Source organism: Panthera tigris, chromosome A1, assembly GCF_018350195.1.
Source record: "Panthera tigris isolate Pti1 chromosome A1, P.tigris_Pti1_mat1.1, whole genome shotgun sequence".
Taxonomy (NCBI): Eukaryota; Metazoa; Chordata; class Mammalia; order Carnivora; family Felidae; genus Panthera; species Panthera tigris.
The window spans coordinates 70149216-70175185 of NC_056660.1; the positions used below are offsets into that span (position 1 = coordinate 70149216).

Below are 25970 nucleotides of genomic sequence, written 5' to 3' on the forward strand. Positions count from 1 at the left end.
GCCAGAGTGCCTGGTACCCCACACTGACCTGCCACTTCAGTTCCACCCTCCAGATGTCTCTTGTGAACAATCTCAACCTGGAACTACACAGGCAAGGAAATTCAGGGAGAAGTGGTTCCAGCTGAGCTGTGTCAAAGTGTGAAGGCCACTAAAATGCCATGAGAGTGTATCCCAGGGTCACTTGGGTGGCTTTGGCTCAGGTCATGATTTCATGTCCACGGGTTTGAGCCCCACATCAGGCTCTGTGCTGACCGCTCAGAGCCTGGAACCTGCTTTGGGTTCTGTGCCTCCCTCTCTGCCCCTCCCCTGCTCATGCTCTGTTTCTATCTCTCAAGAATAAATAAACATTAAAAAAAAAAAAAAAAAAAAAAGAGCATGTCCCAGACGGGAGAGTTTCCATGTCGAGCAGATACAGATAAGAACCAATCCTTCTCTTTGCAATTGTACATATCTGGTGACTTAAAATTTATCCACGATTGTCTCTGGCTTCATACATTGCAAATTTTCTCTTCTACTACCCACATACTTCTGGTGCCAGGTGCCTTAGGGGCCTATTCTTACTGGGATATGACCTCTGACCTTGCATGTCTACATGTGTGAGGCAGCACATTGGACAGTAATATTCCTAGAAAGCATTCCTAAACCAGGACAGCTAGTAATAACTAAACACGGAAGTGCTTGCAAATCACATAAATACAGGGGCATTTGGCTGGCTCAGTCGGTAAAGCATGCGACTCTTGATCTCTGAGTTGTAAGTTTGAGCCCTATATTGAGTGTAGAGATTACTTAAAAATAAAATATTAAAAAAAATCACATAAACATAGTCTACTAAATCTAAACCAAATATATCCCGGCCCAACTTACCCTTAGCTGGGCCTTCAAAATGCTGCACGCACAGGGGTGCTTAGCTGCCTCAGTCAGTAGAACATGTGACTCTTGATCTCGGGGTTATGAGTTCAAGCCCCATGTTGGGTGCAGAGATTACTTAACTAAATACATAAATAAATAAATAAATAAATATGAAAATGCTGCAGCCATTTCAACACCACTGAACACAAAAGAAGCTTGAGAGAGGGAAAGTTGGAGTACAAAGAGAAAGCACCTTGACTAATGGTAGTTAAAATTTCATTTTTATACACTTTACAAACACAAATGACCTAGAAAGGGCCCATTTAAGTCAGGAACCCTGAGGCTTAACCTCCACTGGCTTCAGGTAAAGTTGCCTTTGGCTCCTTCCATGCTAAGCATTAGTTCAATTGATTTTTGTTTTAATTTTTTGTTAAGAATATTTTCCAACATACACAAAGTTGAGGAATGTGTAACAAATCCCATTCCCACCTCGTGTACCCATCACTTGGCTTCAGTAATTATCAGTATTGGTTCATTATTTTAGTGTCCCCCATTGCTACCCCCAAGCTTATTACGCTCTAGAGGTAATGTCTCTGGCCCCTATCCTTCTTTCTCAGATCTCTGCAAGGTTCTTACCCTACCAGATTGCTTAATTAAACAGGATAATATGTCTTTCCTAAATTTCATATTTTTATTTTTATTTTTTTTTCAACGTTTTTTATTTATTTTGGGGACAGAGAGAGACAGAGCATGAATGGGGGAGGGGCAGAGAGAGAGGGAGACACAGAATCGGAAACAGGCTCCAGGCTCCGAGCCATCAGCCCAGAGCCTGACGCGGGGCTCAAACTCACGGACCGCGAGATCGTGACCTGGCTGAAGTCGGACGCTTAACCGACTGCGCCACCCAGGAGCCCCTAAATTTCATATTTTTAAATGTCCTTGGGGATAAACATGTTCTTTTATTTTTGTTTTAGAGGCTGTGAATAAAAACAGATTTAACTACCTCAAAGGAGGAACGCTGGATCCTTTTCTCTATTATATCCAGAAATATAGGAAATTAATAAAGCCTTATTTTAAAATACACAAAAATTGGGGCGCCTGGGTGGCTCAGTCGGTTAAGCGTCCGACTTCAGCTCAGGTCACGATCTCACGGTCTGTGAGTTCGAGCCCCGCGTCGGGCTCTGGGCTGATGGCTCAGAGCCTGGAGCCTGCTTCCGATTCTGTGTCTCCCTCTCTCTCTGCCCCTCCCCCATTCATGCTCTGTCTCTCTCTGTCTCAAAAATAAATAAACGTTAAAAAATTTTTTAAAAAATAAAATAAAGTAAATAAAATACACAAAAATTAGAAAACAGCTCTTGAAACCTATGAGTTAGTAATCTCATGAAGAAGCTCAACAAAACCACAGAAGTCCTGGTGAGAATGGGCATAGCTACAATTTCTTCAAGCAGAATCTGAAAGAAATTGAATCACCTATTGTGGGAGGTCCTACTTTACTTAAAAGGCCACAAGGCCCGGGGCATTTTAATAAGGAGAACTACTCATATAGCAGTTCTTGGCATTATAATGAAGCTGGTGGAACATCTTCACATTATATTTATTAAATACCTACTGGTTACAAGTCACTAACCCAGGTGCTGGGGGCAGACAGCACTGACAAGATAACCAGGTCCCTGATCTCAAAGAGCTCACAGTCTATTCCTAAAGATGATGTTTTTTAAACTAGAGCACTAGTGGCTTTTCTAAGAGGGGACTTCCCACATGACCCTAGCACTGTCCCCTAAAGGACAATAATACAAGCCCCCCTTCCCTTTGATCAGTGGGCAGAAGTTCCCTCCCACCTTGAGAACCACTGAGGGAAAGGCAACAATAAGAAAGTAAATTCATGGAGAGCCTGGGGGGCTTAGTTAAGCATCTGATTCTTGGTTTGGGCTCAGGTCATGGCCTCACAGTTTGTGGGACTGAGCCCAGAATAGGGCTCTGCACTGACAGCATGGAGCCTGCTTGGGATTCTCTCCCTCTCTCTCTGCCCCTTCCCCACTTGCACTCTCTCTCTCTCTCTCAAAATAGATAAACTTTAAAAAAATATATTAAGAAAAAGAAAGAGAATTCACAAACCCATAAAAATTGTGATATGGGCTGTGATGGAAACCGTCAGGTTGCTGTGCCAGTGGAATAGATTGGGAGGACACTCTAGTTTGGGCAGTCAGTGCAGGCCTCTTTGAGCAGGGGGCAAGTAGTCTAAATGTCCCAGAGGACAAGAAGGTGTAGCTGTGAGTGTTCTTGGTAGGTAAGGAGCAACATGCATGGTAGGTAAGGGCCCTAAAGTGGGAAATGGCTTAGTGAACTTAAAAAAAGTGGAAAGAAGAACATGGGGCTGAAGTAAGGTGGAGAGATAGGCAGAGGTCAGATCCTGTAAGGCCTTCAGAGTTGTGGTGATGAATTTGGGTTTTATTCTAAATGCTTCCTATTGGAAGCCACCAAAGGGTTTTAAGAAGAGAATTGATGTAATAATGGTAATAAGGAGAAGTAATTAATGCTACTGAGCACCTGCTCTGGGCCAGCAAGGCTTTAAGCTCTTTATATATATTAACTCAATTTATCCTTATAACAGCCCTATGAGGTGAGTATATTTATATTCCCATCTTATAGAGGAGGAAACTGAAGCACGGAGAACTTAAGTAACTTGCCTAAAGTCTAGTACAGTCTGGGAACCACTTGCTGAACCAAGTAAAGTTCTGAACTAGTAAAGTTTAGCACAGCTAGTAAAGCCTGTGTTAATACCTTAGTCCCCCAACTGTGAAACGGCAGGAGTTGTATTTGCTGAAAGTAATGCAATCTGGCAGGAAGGAGTTAGAGTGAAGAGTTGTGTTTGCTGCCCTACTTCAGAAGCATTTCTCTGACCCAGAAAGTTGCCCATATCTATTCTGATCCTATTGCAGGCATATGTATCCCATGATGGATTAACTGTTAATTAAGGCATGCACATGGTGAGGCTCACATATTAGGCAGTACTTCTAACAACAAAAACAATGAATCCCTCTGAAAATTGGCCTGTTCTGGCTGGGAAAACGCAAAAGTCGCCTTAAAACCCCAGAAGCACGAAGAGAAGTAACTGGATGGAGTCACCAGAAAACCTCTGAAGAAGTGGCCATCCATTCCGTGCCTCTGCTCTGCCCGCCATGATAGCGGACAAGAAGGTTCTGAGCTCTCAGACATCCCTGGTTAGGGGCGGGAACAGGTGCTCCAGGCAGCGGGGCGTGACTTGCGGGGACGAGGTGGGGCTGGGCTGGGCTTGTGGGGCGGGGCCACGTGGGGGGGGCGTGGCCACGGGGCGTGGCGAGATGAGGAAGGACCTGTCTGAGGCGGGGCGCGCGCGCGTCAGGAAGATGGCGCTGCGTCTGCTGTGGAGAGCGCCACGCGGAACGGCGGCGGCGGCGCTGCCGAGGCTGTGAGTGCAGGTCCCTGGTCCCCCGCCACCCGTGCCGGCCTCCCCAGTTCCTGCCGGGAACCCCCGCCGGCCGGGAGCACCGTGCCCCTCTCGCGCGCCGGCTCGACCTCTGCCAAGGTCGCCGACGCCCAGCGAGGGTCGCCAGTCCTCCGCGTGCCTCCCTGTGGGAGGGTCATTGCTTGGGGGCCGGGAAAATGGGTACAAACATTCGATTAGCAGCCCCAGAACACAAAACCAGCCCCCCGCCCCCCCCCCAAGTGGAAACCGCGAACGTGTGCTGTTTGATAAAAGGGGTTCTGGAATCAGCGTCCGCGAGGCGGCTCGCCTGCTGAGGGAGAACACCCTTCGCTCTTTGGTTCGGCACAGCGGTTCCCAAACTGGTCTCAGGACCCCTTTACGCGCCGAAAAACTATTGAGGACCCCGACGAGCTCTTGCTTGTATCTAGTAATTTTTTGCGGCGTGAGGAATTAAAACAAGTTAAAAAAAATCTTCATTTACGAATAACACACCCGTTGCATTTTAACACACTCATATGTAGTGAAAGAGTGGTGTGGTTTTAGATTTTCGAAAGTCTCTTTGGTTTAATAGAGGACAGCTGGAGTCTCCTCTCCGCTGATTTGGAGGAGGTTTACAAAGCAGTTCCGGGCTCACGGAGGTGCCAGTTGGAAAAGGGAAGACCTCTCAGACCGTGTCGAAGGGGGTCGGGAACTCTCGGGTGTGCTGGGACCGCCCTTGGATAGCCGCTGGGCTAGCAGTTGCCAACTACATGCGCACACGTTAACTTATATGGCTCCCTGACCACCATGTGAAGAAGTCAGAACGAGGAAACTGAGGCTTGGAGAGGCTACGTGACGCCAAGCAGAGAATGGCAGAGTTTGGTTTAGAAACCAAGCCTGTGGCTCTTGGTCTGGAACTTCTTGCATTTGCTTGCTCCCTGCTTCCTGACTCTCCAGTGTGTCCCGTGCCAGGCCCTACCCCGTCTTGTACATCCCGCCTTCCCCTTTCCTAGACCTGAGCCTGGTATGTGGCCCTGGGCTCAGGGGTTCACCCCTGGAACCAGAGATGGCTGCCAAGGCGGTAACACCCAGGCCCTTCCAGAAGGCCCCCTTTTCCTTCAGTAATGTGGTCCAGTGACCACACGCAGTCACCTATTTCTAAGGCACTTGGGGCTCATCTCAAAGTGCTCTTTGCCATCTTCAGCACCTGGGCTCATTCTCCACACACACATCCTACGAAGGCCATGGCAGCAGGCTTTCGTGCTGGGTGCTTCAGGGAGCCTGCTCCCTGGGTTAAATCCTCTGTTTCCACATCTTCAGAACACACACAATTGGGAGAAGTAAAGGTGCTAAACGTCAGCTTAGAAAGGTCTGCCTAGAGATGCCTTAATTTCTAGTTAGGTTGCATTTAAGCTTCAGGCCGGTAGACCTGCTTCTGGTGGCTTTTTCCTTCTGTTTTTAGAGTGTCAGGACCATTGCTGCTAGGCAGGGACCATGCAAGTGCTGTCCTTGATGCCTCATTTTCCACCCTGCCTCTGGCCCTGCTGCTTTCTGTAGCCACTGCTCAATTTATGTAAATACCTGCCCTCAGTCTCGGGGAGCGCAACTCTCCACTCCTAGGGATGCTATTGGTTCGACTGTCTTTTAAGCCCTCTCCGCCGACAGAGAAAATTAAAAAAAAAAAAAAAAAAAAGTGTGAATAGTAACCCATATATATATACCTTCATCTATAAATATATATATTTTTAAAATAGGCTCTACACCCAAGGTGGGGCTAGAACTCACCAACCTGAGATCAAGAGTTACGTGCTCTACCGACTGAGCCAGATGCCCCCGAATATTTCTGTATAAAACCACTGTATCTATATTAACCTAAACCTGAGTTCATACTGCCTCCAATTGTAATCCATTACCACATGGATCATTCTAGCCTCCTCCCCTTTGCTTGATTAATAAATTTTCACTACAACAGTTAGAAACCTGGCTCCCATCATCCACCATCCACCATCCAGTTACTTAATTGTTCAGTTTTAGCATACCCATGCAGCAGTATTTGAATTGTTAGGCCATACTCTGGGGGATGGAACTGTCAACTAAGTAGGGTACTTGTGTGCAGTTCCTTTTCCTTTAGTCTTACAGGTGCCACTCATTTCCATAGTTACTTAGTTCAGGGCCTATTTCTCCCATCCCCTTCAGTGAGGTTGTTTCATACATTTGCAATACAGTTTGAGAGTCCCTTGTCATAATCTGCATTATTTCCTACCTCCCACATGAATTTTTTTTTTAATTGCATATATTAAGGTTTGTTCTTTTTGCTATAAAATTCTGTGGATTTTGACAAATGCATAATATCATGTATCTACCATAAGAGTATTATATACAGAATTGTTTTATTTCCCTGAAAATCCCCCTGTGCTTCACCTGTTTGTCCATCCTGGCTTCTCCCAAACTCCTGATCATATTCTCTATAGTTTTGGCTTTTCCAGAATGTCATAGAATTGGAATTACATAGTACGCAGTCCCGTTAGACTGCATTCTTTCACTTAGCAATGTGCATTAAGGTTCCCCCCATGTCTTTTTCATGGCTTCTTAACTCATTTTCTTTTACTGCTGAATGTTCCATTGTAGAGATGTTTCACAGTCTATCTGTTCACCTATTGAAGGACATTTTAGTTCTATAAAGGTTTAATAAAGCTACTATAAACATTCTCGTGCAGATTTTCTCTGGGTATAAGTTTTCAAATTAATTGGGTGAATACCTAGGAATATGATTGTATGGTAGCTTTGTAAGAAACTACAAACTATCTTCCAAAGTGCCTGTACCATTTTGCATTCCAATCATCAATGGAAGGATGCTGTACATCCTTGCCAGCATTGTCAGTATTGTCAGTTGAAAAAACTGATTTAGTCATGCTAACAGGTGCGTAGTGGTATCTGTTGTTGGTTTAATGTTCATTTGTTTTAACTTGAAATTCCCTGATGTCAGATGATGTTGGACATCTTGTCATATATTTATTTGCCATCTGTGTATCTTTTTTTGGTGAGGTGTGTATTCTGATCTTCTGCCTACTTCTTAGATTGTTTTCTTATTGTTGAATTTTAAGTATTTGTTGCATAGTTTAGATATAAGTCTTATAAAAGATATATGTTTCACAAATATTTTCTCCCAGTCTGTGACTTGTCTTTTCATTCTCTAATGGTATTTTTGACAAAGCAGAAGTTTTTTTATTTTAATGAAATCATGCTTACTTTTTCTTTCGTGGATCATGCTTTTGCTGTTATTTTTAAAAACTCATTGCCAAATCCAGAGTCACATAGATTTTCTCCTGTATTTCCTTCTAAAAGTTCTACAGTATTTTGTTTTATACTTGGGCCTGTGATCCATTTTAAGTTAGTTTTTATAAGTAGAAGGTGTTTGTCTAATTTTTTTGGATGTTGATCCAATTGTTCCATCCCATTTGCTGAAAAAATTGTCCTTTCTCCATTAAATTGCTTTTGCTCCTTTGTCAAAGGTCAGTTGGCCCTATTTGTGTGGGTCTGTTTCTGGACTCTTAATTTTGTTATATTGACCTGTGTGTCTGTTCTTTTGCCAATACTATTGGCTGTCTTTATTACTGTAACTTTATAGTAAGTCTTGAAGTTGGGTAGCATCAGTCCTCCAACTTCAGTTTTCTTTCGTATTATGTTCGCTATTCTGAGTCTTTGCCTTTCTGTATAAACTTTAGAATCAGTTTGCTGATATCCACAAAATAGCTTGCTGAGATACGATTGGAACTGCATTGAATCTATAGATTCAATTGGGAAGAATTGACATCTTAACAATACTGAGTCTTCAATCCATGAATATGGACTATTTCCCCATTTATTTAAATGTTCTTGATTTCTTTCATCAGAGTTTTATAGTTCTCTGCATACAGGTCTTCTACATGTGTTGTTAGATTTATACCTGAATATTTCATTCTTTGGGTGCTGTTGCAAATGGTATCATGTTTTAAATTTCAAATTCCAATTCTTCATTGCTAGTTTATAGGAAAGCAATTATCTTTTAAATATTAATTTTGTATCCTGCAGCCTTGTCATAATTACTTATAATTTACATGAATTATTTTTTGTGAGTTATTTGGGATTTTGTACATAGACGATCATGTAGTTCTCAAAAACTTTTTAAAAAATTAATTAATTTTAAGAGAGAGACAGCGTGAGTGGGAGAAAGAGAGACTCCCAAGCAGGCTCCACTGTGCCAGGTGTGGAGCCTGATGCAGGGCTTGAACCTACAAACTGTGAGATCATGACCTGAGCTGAAACCAAGAGTCAGACACTTAATCAACTGAGCCACCCAGGCACCCTTCAAAGACATTTTTATTTCTTCTTTCTCAAGATATGTGCCTTTTTATTTCCTTTTCTTGTTTTATTGCATTAGCTAGTGGCTCTAATAAGATGTCAAATAAGAGTGATGAGAGGTGGCATTCTTGCCTTGTTCCCAATCTTAGGGAAAGCATCCAGTTTCCCATCATTAATTATGATATAAGCTGTATGTATTTTGTAGATGTCTTTTATTCCCCATTTGCTGATACTTTTTGTTTTTTATTGTGAATGGGTGTTGGATTTTATCAGGTTCTTTTTCTGCATCAATTGATATGGTTTTCCTTGTTTAGCCTGTCAATGTGGCAGATTACATTAATTGATTTTTGGATGTTGAACCAGCTTTGTATCTCTGGAATAAATCCTATTTGGTCATGGTGTATAATTCTTTTTATACATTTTTGGATTTGATTTGCAGATATTTTGTTAGGGGTTTTTTATCTTTGTTCATGAGAGATATTGGTCTGTAGTTTTCCTTTTTTGTACTGTGTGTGTGTGTGTGTGTGTGTGTGTGTGTGTGTGTGTGTGTGTGTGTGTTTTGTGGTGGGGGGGGAGAGAATGCAGGTGTGAGTGGGGGAGAGGCAGAGGAAGAAGAGAGAAAATCTTAAGCAGGCTCTATGCTCAGCATGGAGCCTGGCACAGAGCTTGATCTCACGACCTAGGCCAAAATCAAGAGTTGGTTGCTTAACCCAGTGAGCCACCCAAGCGCCCTGTAGTGTGTTTATTGGTATTGGTTTCTGTGTATCTCATGACTTTTTTGTTTCTCTATTCCTTCTTTACTGCTTTCTTTTGCACTAAGTGAATACTTTGTAATGTTTTAATATTTTAAATTTCTTTAATGATTTTTAACTACTCTTTTACTTTTTAAATTGGAGTATAGTTGACACAGTTTTTTTTTTTAATACTGTTTTTAAAGAGATTTTTTAGTGGTTACTCTAGGGCTTACCATGTACATTTTTGAAAAGAATTGTGGTAAAATAAAATACATGTAACATAAGCTTTGTCATTTTAACCATTCTAAGTATACAGTTTAGTGGCATTGCCACATTCACACTGTTGTGCAACCATTACCACTATCCACATTTTTTTCCTCACTCCAAACAGAAACTCTGTACTCATGAAGCAATAATTCCTTCTCTCTCACCTGGTAGTCCCTAGTCTACTTTCTGTTTCTGAATTTGCTTACTTTAGATATGTAAGTGGGATCATATAATTTACATTCTTTTGTTTCTGGCTTATCTCACTTTGCATAATGTTTTCAAGAATCATTCATGTTGTATGTATGAGAACTGCATTCCTTTTTATGGCTGGCTAATATTCCATCGTAAGTATATCACCATATACATATTAACTTGTAAGAATCTACTTTTGATTTATACTAAATTCCAGAAGAGAAATGTTACTTCTATATAGTTCTATTTCCTTTTCTTCTTTTTTGTGGTATTATAGTTATACATATTATATTTATTTCTTTTTTCTTTTTTTTTGTTAGTGTTTTTTATTTATTTTTGAGAGAGAGAGAGAGAGAGAGTGAGTGGAGGGGGGCAGAGAGAGAGAGGGAGACACAGAATCTGAAGCAGGCTCCAGGCTCCGAGCTATCTGCACAGAGCCTGATACAGGGTCCGAACTCAGCGACTGCAAGATCATGACCTGAGCCAAAGTTAGACGCTCAACCAACACCACCCAGGTGCCCCACATATTATATTTATATGTTACAAACCCAGGATACATTGTTGTAGTTTTACTTATTTTATGTCTTTTAATTAAAAAAACTTTTTAAATGTTTTATGTTTGAGAGTGAGAGAGCGTGAGTAGGGGTGGGCAGAGAGAGAGGGAGACACAGAATCTGAAGCAAGTTCCAGGCTCTGAGCTGTCTGTACAGAGCCCCACACAGGGCTCGAACCCACGAACTGTGAGATCATGATCTGAGCCAAAGTCGGATGCTCGACTGACTGAGCCACCCAGGCGTCCCTTAATTGATTAATTTTCAAAGAAAGCTCCATGCCCAATGTGGGGCTTGAGCTCATGACCCTGAGGTAAAGGGTCACATGCTCTACTGACTGAACCAGCCAAGCACCCCAATTTTATGTCTTTTAAAGAAACTTAGAGAAGGAGCCACAAGTTCACACACACACACATTTTATAGTATTTGTTATACTTACTTTCTTATTTACTAGTTCTGGTTTTCATTTGTTCCTATAGAGTTGAGTCACCATCTGGTGCCATTTTTTTTAACACAGTACATCTTTGTTCTCACCTCCTTTGTGTTGTTATTGGTAAATATACTACATTTCTATATGTTACTGGCCTGACAACACAATTATATAATATTCTTTTATATAGTTGCTTTTTAAATTAGACAAGAGAAGAAAGCAGGAATATGCATTTATTCTTAATTACTTTATTACTATCTGTGTATGTGTGTGTATGGATTTGATCTGTCTGGGATCACTTACTTTCAGCCTGAAGAACTCTCTTTAGTATGTCTTTAAAATTCTTTTAAGTTTATTTATTTATTTTGAGAGAGAGAGAGAGAGCAAGTGGGGTAGGGGCAGAGAGACAATCCCAAGCAGGCTCCGCACTGTCAGTGCAGAGCCCCATGCAGGGCTCAAACTCACAAACCGTGAGATCATGACCCGAGCCTAAATCAGGAGTCAGACTGACCACCCAGGTGCCCCTCTTTAGTATTTCTTGTAAGGTGGGTCTGCTAGCAATAGCCCTACACGTGTGTGTGGCCTTTCAAACCCTCTCCTTTCTCCCTTTTTAGTTCAGTCCCTGCGGCTGTTTCCACTTTTCCACTTTCTCTCCAGCTGCTTTCGGGGGGGGTGCTTTTCCCCGTATTCTCCCCCCCCACCCTCATCCTGTCTCCCCACGCAAAAACAGCTCCCTGCCCTCCACAGCTTTTCTCTCCCCCAGTTCACCTCTCTGCGCTGCGTACCTGCTGAATTCTGTGGTTCAGGTTGTGCAGATTGTTGTGTTAATCCTCACATCAGTTTTCCTGGTGTGCAGGATGGTTTAGTGTTGGTCTGGCTGTATTTCATGGACGCAAGACACAAAGATAACTTCCATGCTGTTCCACCATCTTGGCTCCTCCCTGTTTGCGGCCTTTCAGAAGCCCAGGAAAAGGTCAGAGCTTTTCAAAGTTGATGGATATCTCATTTTCCAGCTTTTTCATTAAAGCTTTATTTAAGGTATACAGGTATACAGCTTTGTTTAAGATTTTATTTTTAAGTCATTGGTACACCCAGCATGGGGCTTGAACCCACAACCTCGAGATTAAGAGTTGCGTGTTCTGCCGACTAGGCCAGCCAGGTGCCCAGGTGTACAGTTTTATAATTTAACATCTGCATACACTACAAAGTGATTACCACCACAAGTCTAGTTACCATCCTTCACCATACTGTTGACCTTCTTTACCCATTTTTCCCACCAGGCCCCCAACCCTGTTAACCCTCTGGTAACCATTAGTCTGTTCTCTGTATCTGAGATTATTTTTATTTTGTTTGTTCATTTCTTTCTTTTTTTTTTTTTTTTTAAGATTCTACATGTAACATCATATGGTATTTGTATGGTATTTGCTCTTCTCCATCTGACTTATTTTGCTTGAATACCCTCAAGATCCAAACATGTTGCAGATGGCAAGATTTCATTCTTTTTTGTGGCTGAGTAGTATTTCATTGTATAAATATACCACATCTTTATCCATTCATCTGTTGATGGACATTTTGTTTCCGTGTATTGGCTATTGTAAACAGTACTGCAGTGAACATAACAATAAACAGGAGTGCATATATCTTTTTAGTGAAAGTTTTCCTATTACCTGGAGGTAGAAGAGTTGGATCATAGGGTAGTTCTATTCTTAATTTTTTGAGGAAACTCCAAATTGTTTTACATAGTGGCTGCTCCAGTTTACAATCCCACCAGCAGTATGTGAGGGTTCCCTTTTCTCTACACCCTCTCCAACACTTGTTATTTTTTGTCTTTTTGGTAATAGCCATTTTTTACAGGGGTTAGGTAATATCTTATTTTGGTTTTTATTTGCATATCCCTAATAATTAGTGATGTTGAGCATCTTTTTCATTTGCCTGTTGGCCATCTCTATGTATTCTTTGGAGAAATGTCTATTCAGATCCTCTCCCCATTTCATAATCAGGTTGTTGTTGAGTTGTATGAATTCCTTTTGTATATTTTGGATATTCACCCCTTATTGGATATGTGGTTTGCAAATATTTTCTCCCATTCAGTGGGTTGACTTTTCATTTTCCTGTTAATTTCTTTTGCTGTACAGAAGCTTTTTACTTTGATGAGGTCCCATTTGTTTACTTTTACTTTTGTTTTTCTTGCCTTTGAAGTCAGATCCACAAAGACGTTGCTAAGACTGATGTCAAGGACTTTACTGCTTATGTTTCTTCTAGGAGTTTTATGGTTTCAGGTCTTACATTCTAGTTTTTAATCCATTTTGAGTTAATTTTTGTGTATGGTGTAATATAGTGGTCTGTATTCTTGTGCATGTAGCTATCCAGTTTCCCCAACACTGTTTATTGAAGAGACTGTTGTTTCTCCATTGTATATTCTTGGCTCCAGCTTTTCCTTTTAAGCTTTTTGGTTAGCCTGTCGTTTGCCCTGTTATCCAGGATCTCAGGTAGCGATGATATTAAATAATTGCTTCTGATTGTTTTGACAAACGCCCTCAGGGAGAATGCTGTTTCCACTGTTCAGGCTCTAAGCCAGGTGAGCCCTGCAAATGGAGTCTTCCAGGGAGCTACCAGGTGGCAGTTCTCTGTGTGTGGTGCTTTCAAAGACCTCCCACCCTACCCTGTCCCCTCCAGTGGCTGCCAGGCTGCTGGTTTTCACAAGGATTATGACTGTTGGTTTTTAAGGCTACCACCGAACTGGGGAGAGGGAGTGGGTAAGTTAAAAAAACAACAACAACAAAAACCCACATGGTTTGCTGTTCTTACTGAGATTCATCCGTGTTTCTTGAATAAATGCTCCCAGATTGCTGCAGGCCTTTGGTTAATGTCTAGAATTCTAAAAAAGTTCATTCTGACTGCCAATATTCTCATTGTTATTGTAGAGGATTAGGTTTTTGAAGTTCCTTTCTCTGCAATTTTGCTGGTCACCCCTGCTTAGAATTTTGATCAAGAATTTGAGTTGGGGTGCCCAGGTGGCTCAGTTAGTTGAGCATCTGGTTCTTGATTTCGGCTCAGGTCATGATCTCATGGTTTATGGGATTGAGCCCCATGTCGGGCTCTGTGCTGACAGTGTGGAGTCTGCTTGGGATTATCTGTATCCCTCTCTCTCTGCCCCTCCCCTGTGCGTGCACGCGCGCTCTCTCTCTCTCTCTCTCTCAAAATAAGTAAAATAAACTTAAAAAAAAAGAATGGATTTGAATTTATAAAATGTTTTTTCAGTATCTGTTGTGATCATGTGGCTTTTCTTCTTAAGTATGTTAATATGATGAATCAGATTGATTAGTTAAAAAAATTTTTTTTTAATGTTTATTTATTTTTGAGAGAGAGAGATAGAGACAGAGCATGAGTGGGGGAGGAGCAGAGAGAGGGGAGACACAGAAGCCAAGGCAGGCTCCAGGCTCTGAGCCATCAGCCCAGAGCTGGATGTGGGGCTCGAACTCACAAACCATGAGATCATGATCTGAGCTGAAATAGAGTTGGACGCTTAACCAAATGAGCCCCCAGGTGCCCTGAAGTGTTATTTTGAAATATTTATTGGCATCATTAGAAATTGACTTTACTTGCCCAAGTGCATGATGAGAAGCTAAAAGGAGATGCTGTAAACAAATATTATGTTTTGGGTTGTAAGGCAGAAAGTAATGTTAAGTGGTCCAGGAGGCAGGGGACCAACCATCTCAACTTTCCCAGGACATTCCTGGTTTTAGCACCAAAAGTCCCACATTCCAGGAAACCTGTTTCAGGCAAAGCAGGATAGTTATTCACTCTAGAGATAGAGAAGTGAAGGGCTGGGACACCTGCGTGTCTCAGTTGGTTGTGTCCGACTTTGGCTCAGGTCATGATCTCATGGTTCATGGGTTTGAACCCCACATTGGGCTCTGTGCTGACAGCTCAGAGCCTGGGGCCTGCTTCAGATTCTGTGTCTCCATCTTTCTCTGCCCCTTCCCTGCTTGTGCTCTGTCTCTCTCTCTCTCTCAAAAATAAATAAACATTAAAAAAAGGGGGGGGGGAGGCGAGAGGGAGAGAAGTGAAGGGCTGTAGGATGAAATGAAGATGACCTAAGGTGGTAGACCAGGGCCTCTGTTAAGAGGCTGAAGAGAAGAGAAAGAGGGAGAAGACTCTGAGGATGTAGGAAATACCATGACGGGGTACACAGACCAGGAGTAGCCTGGGGGCAGGGAACATGTCCTCGGGCTGGATGGAGAAGTTGGTGGGAAATGAGGTATCCCAGAGAAAAACTAGTGGGCAACAGCCAAGCTGGTGAGTAAGAACTAAAAGTGGTAGCTGGGCCTGAATCAGAAGATGCACATGTCCATGGGTGGTACCTCCTGGAGAAGATATCCCTGCAAAGGGCAACTCCCAGCAAGGTACTGTTTGCCAAAACAAGGCTGTGCCACGTCTACTAAATAGCATAGCCTTTGCGTGTGGATCTGTCTATTCCAGCGTGTAGTGCTTCAGCTCTCATTGTACTGTTTCCCTGTCATAGAGTTTTGCTGTGAACTAGAACCATCTGTGTGGGTACAGGCCAGGAGGAAGAACATTGGGTAACCTAAATGGTTTCTGTGGGAAAGGCCAGCAGGTAGGTAGGAAAGGCCAGGACCTGAAGATGAATTCTGACTAAACAACCGTTACCCTATACCCCCTTCGCCCCATGGGCCCATAGCGGAGTTGAGGACAATTTTACCACATGTGCTTTTCTCTACTCCCCAGACTGTGGCCACCAAACTCTTTGCCCTCTCAAGGAAACTGTCCTGAGTGCCCCTGTCTTACAGAATGTTTGAGTGACATATGCACTTTACTATTCTAGAAATACTCCATGTGGTGTGTTGAGGATAGAGTATTCTCTGAAGTTACTTACATATGAGACTTAGAAAGTGAACACATATGCTTGGTTGTGGATGAGCCTGGGGGAAGACATCATACATAGTGAAATCACATCCACAGAGTGGCTGACACGGCTCAGCATCAGTACTTTCCTGAAGTGACTGTTTTCTCCAGTTAGGGCTTTACAGCAGCCAATGTCTGATTGATGTAATTTCTGAGAACAGCCTTTGGTCAGTTTCCTTAACTGGGTGTTGTGGTGGCTGCTCTATAGGAGCTGCTATTTTATGTGTGACTCCCTGTGAGGAAGTCCGCTAAAATTTTAGGTACATGTGGCTAAAATTTTAGGAAGGCAGGGAGAAGAAAGCTGGGCTCCTTGGGGAGTGGTTATTGATGGGTTTGATGACTGTTCTTAAGATTGGAAGAGTTGTTAATTGTAAAAACAATATGCTTTCGTGCCCCTGAGTGCAACTGGAGCTGTGTTCTATTGATACATTTGGCTTCTTTATTCCTCTACACATTGCTCATGATGGCAACAGTTTCAGAATTTTATTAGTTAATAAAAAGATCAAAGAAATAACGTTTATGTTTTCATATAGGTCACTGGGTATGAATTTAAATCCATTGTAATTCAAACAGGTTTAATTTATTTCATGTTGTTAACTTGAATGTTTTATCGCATATCAATTAAATAACTCACTTGAATGATGTAGATAATAAATGGGCTCAAGAATTGAGATTTATTCCTTCCTTCCTTCTCTTCCCCTTTCTTTTCTTTCTCTCCTTTTCCACATCGTCCTTCCCTTCCTTTCATAAACCAAGTTTAAGGTGGCTTTTTATTTAGTTGCTTTGATTTTATATTTTGGTTAAGTTTTAGGATGTTAACTAATCTTGGAGCATTGATATACGCTACAGTTCCATGACTCTGTCACATATATATTTGGGTGTATATAATTCCAGCTATTCATTTAAATTATTTCCAAGTTTTCTGCCTCGGGAAATGCAGAGATAATGTCCCTATACCCAAATCTCTGTGACAGCTCTTACTCATGTACTTAGAGGTGAATTTCTGTATGTGAACTTGCTGGTTCAAAGACTATGGACATTTTAAGCTCTTTGATGCTTGTTTTCAGATCATCCTCCAGAAAGGGTGAGATACCTGGATTGCAGTGTGCCCTTTGGAGGCTCATCTGCCCAATTTCCTCGGCATCTGCAGGCCTGTGCACAGTAAAGTAAGCAAGACTGTCACAGTCGTCAGCATCTGGCCTAGAAAGAACCCCATCCTCTGGCTGTCAGTCAGGGCCAGCTTTTCTCTCTGTGGCCTCAGCTGTCACACTGACCTTGCTTGTGGGTGGTTCTGGAAACAGCTATGGAATTTTACCCCTTTTGCAAGTTCTCTTTTGAACTACACCATATGTAATGTTTTCCTCTTAGTTGGCCTTTTGAGATTGACAGAGGTGCCTGATTTTATAATAAAGAATTCAAAGTAAATATCTGTGAGAAAGTAAAAATTCTTTTTTAATAGGATGCTAGTATGGGCACGTCTTACTTACCTGTTCCCCTTCACTGTGTTCTGGCCAAGAAGGTAGAGTGTTCTGTAAGTATTTGCAGGACACTTTTCAAATATGAATATTCGGAACATGTAAATACTGGAAATTTTAGAAGACACTTCCTACTTTATTGCCCTACTTGGCCACCTTCAGTAAAATTAGGGTCACAGTTCAGTGGTAGAATGTGTTCACTGTTTAACTGAGAGTTCTACATTGGCAAAAAAATGAATTAAAAAAGAGACTCTGTGAACCTTTTGAAAGTTTATATGATTATTTAAAAATACCATTGTACATGTATACATTGTACCACTTTACAAGTAGTGCAGGCTCATTTTAAAGCACACTTGTCTTCTTATTTAATGTCACAGTATTGTTTGTGAGAAAGATGATATGTCCTTAATATACATATCAAAGACAATATGTATTTATTTCTTGGCCAAATACAAAAGTTTAAGAAATCAAAAACAAAAAAAAATCTGTGCCAAATGCAGTTTTCACACAGAGGCACTGGAGGGCGCTCTAGCAATGAGAGATATAAATTGTCTCCTTACAAACATGCCTCTTCGGAAAAGATACGGAAGTTGGTTTTCCTGTCACTTTAAAAAACAATTTTTTTTATTTTTATTTACTTTAATATTTATTTGCTTTTGAGCAAATAAAGAGAAGACAGAGCGTGAGCCAAGGGAGGGGCAGAGAGTGAGACACAGAATCTGAAGCAGGCTCCAGGCTCCAAGCTGTCAGCACACAGCCCGACCAGGAGAGAACCATGAGATCGTGACCTGAGCCAAATTCGGACACTTAACCGACTGAGCCAGCAAGGCACCCCTTAATTAATTTTTTTTTTAATTAAGTAATCTCTGTGCCTAGCAAGGGACTCAAACTCACAACCCTGAGATCAAGAGTAATATGCTTTACTGACTGAGTCAGCCAGGTCCTTTCTATCACTTTTTAAGTCAAATTAAAAACACATAGATGGCAGAGGAAATATTTCTATACTGACCTTTTCCCTTGAAAGGTTTATAAGGAACTTAAGAAGCGGATCTGTGCCCCGCGGCCCCTTATTACTTCCAGGCAGACTGGCCTCCTTACCACCTATACAACATAGCAACTTCCCCCCAACTATTTCCACGCCCTCATCCCTCTCACTCTACCTGATGTTTTTTCCATTGCATTCATTTCCACTTGACATAATGTATGTTTGTCTGTTTATTGCCTGTCTTCACCCCATCCCCCATGCAGCTATTCATAAGAGCAGACACTTGTTCTGTTTATCCCATTGCTATATACCCCAGCCCTAAAACAGTACTTAGCACATAGTAAGTGCCCAGTATAAGTTTGCCAAATAAAAAAAGAACATTTAGGAAGTGAAGTATTTGAGACAGTGTTTCTGGAAATTTGTGCCTTTTTTTTTTTATTGTGGTAAAATATATATAACATAAATTTATCATTTTAACCATTTTTAAGTTCATGGTTCAGTGGCATTAAGTTCACTCACATTTTTGTACAACCATCACTACTGTCTATCTCCGGAACTATATCATCATCTCGAACTGAAACTCGTACCCACTATAGAATAACTCTCCATTGTCTCCTGTCCCAAATCCCTATTCTCCATTTCTGTTTCTATGAATTTGACTATTCTATATTCTCACATAAGTGGAGTCATGCAATATTTGTCTTTTGTGTCTGGCATATTTCACTTAGAATAATGTCAATATCCATGTTGTAGCATGTGTTAGAGTTTGCTTCCTTTTTCAGGCTGAATAATATTTTATTACATGTAAATACCACATTTCGTTTATTCATTCATCCATCAATGGACATTTGAATTGTTTTCATCCTTTAACTATTGCTAGTGCATATTTTATACAGAGCATAGAAATGTGATGTTTAGGTTTTGAGTCTTAAGTAGATTTCTTTGGAACAGTGATAGATTCTTTAGATTATACCAATGAGTCATAGTTCACCCTTGGATGATTTCTGCCTTCAGGAAAATACTGTTAGTTCAGATTAAAGTAGAAACTTATTTAAGACAAGCTCTGAAAGATCAGAAGTGGTTTAATATCCCTACTGGTGCTATTCAAGTTTTTCTTACAAATGCCAAAAAAAAAAAAAAGGTTCAAAACAAAATCAAATTACTAATTCTCTGGTATAAGCAAGAAGATCTTGGATGGATACTCTGGGGTTCTAGTCCAGTGCTGACCCTGCAGTTAGCCCTTGACCTTGTTCAAGGCTCTTGTCTAAATTGAGCCTTATTTCTCTCACAGTTAAAACAGGAGGTTGGACTAGATGCCTCTTATTGGTTGACATTCCATAATCTAGAAGGAATCTAGAAAGGAATTATTGACTTAAAGTAAGAGGACTTTAGAGAATTCAGAAATATAAAATATATGGCTTTTTGAGCTTTTAGTTATTTTGGTCCATTTCAGCTCAATTTTTTTCTTAACGTTTATTTATTTTTGAGACAGAGAGAGACAGAGCATGAATGGGGAAAGGTCAGAGGGAGAGGGAGACACAGAATCTGAAACAGGCTCCAGGCTCTGAGCTGTCAGCACAGAGCCTGACACGGGGCTTGAACTCACGGACCGTAAGATCATGACCTGAGCCGAAGTCGGACGCTTAACCAACTGAGCCACCCAGGTGTCCCTTTTTCAGCTCAGTTTGAACAGAGATTGAAGATAAAAGTTTTGCCTTCCCCAAATTTGTGGGTTCAGTAATTGATTGGAACTCTTCTTGCCACGTTGGGAGGTTGTTTTGTTCATGTATTGTTCATTCTTATCCTTTAGAGCTCCCATACAGGAGGTGTCTTCGTTTCTCTCTCTCTGCAGCAGGGACTGCTGCCAGCTGCTTGCTGTGTTCAAGTCCTTAGTTTAAGTGGCTGCTGACTGCCACAGTACAGAGGGGCTCTGATTTCAAAATAATTTGGCTGTACTGGAAATACAAAATCTTGAAGAGATCAGGAATAATTAGAGGTAGATACCTTAAGTTTTAGTCTAATCTGCAAGATTGTCTCAGAGAAGTGGAGATGTGATTTTTGCCTGCATTCTATCCTCTTCTAGTTATCTCCTGCGCTCCTAGAGCTTTCATACTGACCCACGAATGCTCCAGTGGGTGGAGCACAGAGCTCTTAGAGCCCGCCTATTCTAGCTCCCATAGTCCACGGTTCACCTAGAGATACCCAGTGAATATGAGAAAACCAGCTTGTAATGTCATGTTTGTAATCCTCTCACATGCCTTACCTGCAAAGGAGGTGGGCCACTAAAGAGAATTTCTCTTCTACCAGGAAAGCAAGTATGGACATAGCTTGTGGGGCCCCTCCTGTCCTCCAATCCCTGGACAAGGGTCCAGGCTGTGAATTTGGGTCATGAGTGTCTCCCTGTGCTGCAGAAGAGCCAGGAATTTACCAGGTGACCTGGTAACATGCTTGAGACTGGGGAGAGGATTTACCCTTAGAAATCTCCCTGCTCCTCCCCACCCCCTACACTCACTTCTTACTGACCTTAAGCTTCCTAAAGTGGGCTCTGATCTCCCCCTTACACAGCATAAATTCCATGATATCCTCTGTTGGCTGCATGAAGTCCAGACCCCTGAGTGTGGCATGCATGTGTCTCCTCACTTATCACCCACCTTTCTAACATTGCTCCCAGGGCTGCTTACCTTGCACCACTCAACCAGAAGGCTCACCATTCCACACACCACCCACCTCTCTCTCTGACTTGCTGACTCTCTTCCTCCCACCTCTCATCTTCAGGTTCTGCCTTTACTTATTAGCAGGCAGCCCTCTTCCACCAGCCCCTGGCAACTGTCAGCCTGCTTTCTGTCAATGCATCTACCTGTTCTGGATGTTTCATATAAATGGAGTCATACAATATATGGCTTTTGTGACTGGCTTCTTTCACCTAGCATGTTTTCGAGGTTCATCCATGTTATGGCATGTATCTGTCAGTATTTCATTACCTTTTGTGGCTGAATAGTACTCTCCTGTAGGTATATATTCTGTCTATCCATTCATCAGTTGATGGACATCTGGATTGTTCCACCTGTTGGTGATTGTGAATGGTGCTGCTATGAATATTTATGCATAACTATTTGAGCGCCCGTTTTCAGTTCTTTTGGGTATATACCTAGCTATGGAATTGTTGGGTCATATGGCAATTCTATGTTTAACTTTTTGAGTAGCCCACTGTTTCCCACAGAGGCTTCACCAGTTTACATTCCACTGGCGATACATAGGGTTTCAGTTCGCATCCTTGCCAACTTTGGTTATTTTCTACTGTTTTTATTATAGCCATCCTAGTGGGTGTGAAGTGGTATCTCATTGTGGTTTCCTCCAAACAATTTTTAAATACACAGATCAGTTAAGTAACTGATTTTAAATAAGAATTTGAAAAGGAAAAAAAATGCGCATCAGTTCATTTCACTTCTCTGCTTAGCTCCTTAGAGCTCCTTCTCTTGGCCCTTCAGGGCGAGTCTGGTCTTGTTCCTTCTACTCTTTGTAGCTCACCTGCTTCCACCCTTCTCACACACACTACCCCTTCCAGCATCATTGGCCTTCACTTGCTTTTTTAAGCAAGGAAGGCAGACCATGGGCTTTGAGGCTTAGAGGAGTTCAGACACTTCCCCAAGGTCATACAGACCTGAGCCAGAGCCCTGGCCCTGCCACTTACTAGCCAGTTCCCTTTAGTTTTGTCATCTGTAAAAGCAGCTTGTGATCCTTAACCACAGAGAGCAGTTAGAATTAAATGAGCTCATGCACTGAATGCATGGTGCCTGGCTCATAAGGACATTGATAAACAATGGATATAAAAAGGAAACAAGATAATACATAAGCGCCACCTCCTTGGGGAGGGGGACGACCATCTGAAGCATGTCCTCCCTCACATCCCCATTTGCCTCCCTCAGAGCTTCCTGTTCTTCATTATGCTTGCAGTTCAACATGATGTGAATGAATGGGTGCATTTCCTCTTGTTTGGTCTGTCTCACCCACTCGACTGGAATCTCTGTTTACTCTTTATGCCTACACCCAGCATAGTGCCTGACACATAGTAGGCACTTACTAAATATTCTTGAATGAAAAAACCATCATAGGGTCACAGTAAACAGAATTCCTTACTCATTATTCACTTGACATGAGAGGGTGGAAAGGCAAACTTTTTATGTGTGAGTGTGGGTGTATGTATGTTTTCCTAGATTATAGATTTGTCTAAACATTCCTGCTAATTTAATATGTCAAATCTGAAGGTTCTTTCTTGGCTTGAGTTTTTGAACACAGTCCAGGGCTGTTTTCAGATCCCTTAGTATTCTCCTTTTTTTAAAGAGTTTTTGAAAACATAAAGGGGTATCTTCTGTACATACTTTTCTACATTATTCATTTATGTAAATGAGTTGTGGATAGAGGGGCTATTTTACTGTCAAAATGTGGCTTTACCTTGGCATCGAGGTATCATTAGGAGAACCCAGTCTGTCTGAGTCTATGTGGTTGAAATATCCCTCCAGCCAGTGTTTGTGTCCCAGGTACATTCTGTTTATTTCAAAATTTCTCACCTGTGGAACACACTTCTTTCTTTCAACTCGGGATCAACTCAGCACCTGGAAGATGTGTTTAAACCAATAGTCACAGTCTTTCAGTTCATTGGAGAAATCTTAGGATCGAAAGCAATATTTACTTTTATTCTGCAATTTTCTTTTCTGCTTTTTTTTTTTTTCCCCATTCCACGCTGTTCTCCAACCCCCACCCCACATACCCTGGTTGATATTAGGGTGAGGTGTTCTAGAAGGCTTGGATTTCTGGCCTTGACTATAATCGTGGATTAGTGACCACTGTTGGAGAAGAGCCCTGTATCCTTATGACTTCTCCATTGGGAATTAGTGAAATGAACCCACAGGCTGATAGGGGAAGAATTCTGTTGTTGATCTGATGCCTGGTGGGCTGGATGCTCCCTGAGGACAAGGCACCACATTCTTCATTTCTGTCTCTGTGCAGTGCCTGGGCAGGACTGCTCATCAGCAAGTGTCTGAAACCAGCCAGATGGCTGCAAACATTCTGTTATGTGTGGGAACCTCTAAGTATTAGCAACTAGCCAGAGACCAGCAGTGATGAGCACTTTTTAGGCTCCACACACATTTGATTCCTAAAACGAGGACCCCAGGCATCAGCTGAAGAAATGACTTTTAAAGATAGAAACAGGACTGTTAACACGTGTGCATTTTACTAATCAGTGTACTGTTTTTGAGGCATTAGTAAAAATATTAGTATTTCCAGCATTATTGTTAATGAGGGATAAGAAACTTACATTTATCTTCACAACCATATGGTTTACTGCTTGATGTGGTTTTCTTTTTTGATATTTTTAAATTTGACTTTTAGTAAGGACAAAACCATTAGCTTGTAGGAGTTTATTCTGCAGGTAAATGAGAAAAGTATTTACTTCATAGAATATTTCTTTATAACAAGAAATTCTAGAACATATTGATGGTTTTCTTAAGAGATACTTATATTTTATTATTCAGTCATTCATTTATACATTCTCCTGAAAAGAATGAAAATTATGCCCCTACATAGTCCTAGGGAGCTCCTGAGAACGAGGAAGGGAAGAAAATTTCTCATGGGTTTTTTTTCCATGCCAGGCACCTGGGCACACTTTAGTTGGCACATCTTTTGTAAGATACTGTGTAGTCTAAGGTGCTTGGGTCAGGAGATGAGACACTGAAAGGTAAGTCTGCCACTATTATATTTTATTCCTTGAGTAGCCAGCATAGTGCTGTGGCCCATGGTAGGTACTTAGTAAATGTTGACTAAACAGGATGTGTCATGGGAAGTGGTAAAGTAGAGGCGGGAGCGACTTGCAGAGGGCATGGGGACTATTCCCAGGGAAGCTGACCTCTGAGCAGGTTTGAGAGGATGACAGGGGAGGGAACGGCGTTCCTGGCTGAGGGAACTGCTTGTGCAAAGGCACAGCAGGAGAATTAGGAGTGAGTGGTTGTGGAGTAGGGGTGCCTCCTGGCAGAGGGGCTGGGCATAGCTGAGCAGGTGGGTTGGGGCCGGCTGTTGGCAATGGGGAGGCAGTAGAGATGTTTACTGTCTCTCAGCCTCCATCAAGTGAGTGCTTCATTCCGCACTCTGGTTTAGGGGGTAGTCCCTCGTCATGTCAACCTCTTGCCTTTCTCTTTTCTTTTAATTACATTCAAAACGGGCTGGGAAACCTAATTGGAACAGAGAGAAAGTGATGAAACTGTAGCCTGGGGGGCAGGCCAGTTCATCCGTTCCTCCTAATGCACTTAACTATGTTTAAGCACTTCTAAGTTATTTGGACCCTTCAGATGACTTCATTTCTGTGACTACTGTACACTTAGCTTCCCACATCTGCAGTTAATTTCTTAAGCGACTTTAATGGGAAACTTCAAACAGTTTAAATGTCAATTACCAAAAAAGTGAGGTTTTCAAATTCCAGTAATCTGTCCATATTGGTCAGTGGAACATAATCCCAGGTGGATGTAATTTAAGACAGATGACATTCCAGAGCTTCCCTTACAAAGAGCTTATATATCTTTAGGACTAACAGGCAGGCCCTGTTGTTGCTACACTCACAGAGCTGCCTACAGTTCTGGCTTATCTGCACAGGCTCTGTGCTCAACGCTTTCCGTTCACGGCACTCATTCTGGCTGTGTTTTGGCTGGTGCTTTTGAAGCTGACAAGACCCAAAACCTACTCTGTACATAAAAATATGTTGAGAATATAGTAACTGTAATAATTCCAATTTTTAATCCTATACTTTTGAGAGGCATTAAGTATTCATGATGTACTTTATCATAGGTTTATTCTTTTTCTTCATAGATTTTTTAAAAAGATTTTAAGTAATCTCTACACCCAACATGGGGCTTGAACTCACAACCCTGAGACCAAGAGGTGCACACTCTGCTGTCTGAGCCAACTGGTTGCCCCTTCTTTTTTTTTTAATTTATTTTTTTGATTTACATCCAAGTTAGTTAGCATATAGTAGCTTCCAGTGATTCATCCCGTGTGTAACACCCAGTGATCATCCCAACATGTGTCCTCCCTAATGCCTCTTACCCACTTAGCCCATCCCCACCCACAACCCCTCCAGCAACCCTTAGTTCTCTGTATTTAAGAGTCTCTTATGTTTTGTCCCTCTCCTTGTTTTTATATTATTTTTGCTTCCCTTCCCTTATGTTCATCTGTTTTGTATCTTAAATTCCTCATAGGGGTAAAGTCACATGATATTTGTCTTTCTCTAACTTTGCTTCACATAATACCCTCTAGTTCTGTCCACATGGTTGCAAATGGCAAGATTTCATTCTTTTTGATTGCCAAGAAGTACTCCATTTTATGTATGTGTACACACACACACCACATCTTCTTTACCCATTCATCCGTCGATGGACATTTGGGCTCTTTCCATACTTTGGCTATTGTTGATAGCGCTGTTATAAACATTGGGATGCATGTACCCCTTTGAAACAGCACACCTGTAGCCCTTGGATAAATAGTAGTGCAGTTGCTTCCTTGTAGGGCCAGCTGCCCCTTCTCAACGCAGGGGTTGATCTTACATTTCTGACCGAGAAATCCTGATTTGTTTGTTTCTTGCCACTCTCACCTTTTTTCCCCCTCCTGTGTTCCTTCCTTTGCCTATATTTTTAAGATAAAATGCATGAAAAAAAAAAGTTGAGTAGGGGGATGAGTATTATTTCGACAGGAAGTAAAACCAAAAGCATGCAGAATAAATTAAGCTT

At 41.7% G+C, this 25970-nt stretch overlaps 2 protein-coding genes across 9 annotated transcripts in view; one reads left to right on the plus strand and one right to left on the minus strand.

Moving 5' to 3' along the window:
* Positions 1-4221: 4221 nt before the first annotated feature.
* CLYBL (citramalyl-CoA lyase) overlaps positions 4222-25970 on the plus strand; it is a 260363-nt gene continuing 238614 nt past the window's right edge. For all 8 annotated transcript variants that reach the window (XR_006215108.1, XM_042979687.1, XM_042979691.1 and 5 more), the window contains exon 1: positions 4222-4297. Coding sequence is in view for 7 of the 8 variants with exons in the window: in XM_042979687.1 (XP_042835621.1) it covers positions 4236-4297 (62 nt within the window). In the remaining variant the exon portion in view is untranslated. The remainder of the gene's footprint in view (positions 4298-25970) is intronic.
* Positions 4980-25970, minus strand: part of LOC107181191 (small nuclear ribonucleoprotein G-like) — a 98951-nt gene continuing 77960 nt past the window's right edge. Inside the window, exons 2-3 of the mRNA XM_042993365.1 lie at positions 5532-5608; positions 4980-5060 (exon numbers count right to left, since the gene is read on the minus strand). Coding sequence (XP_042849299.1) covers positions 4980-5060; positions 5532-5608 — 158 coding nt within the window. The remainder of the gene's footprint in view (positions 5061-5531; positions 5609-25970) is intronic.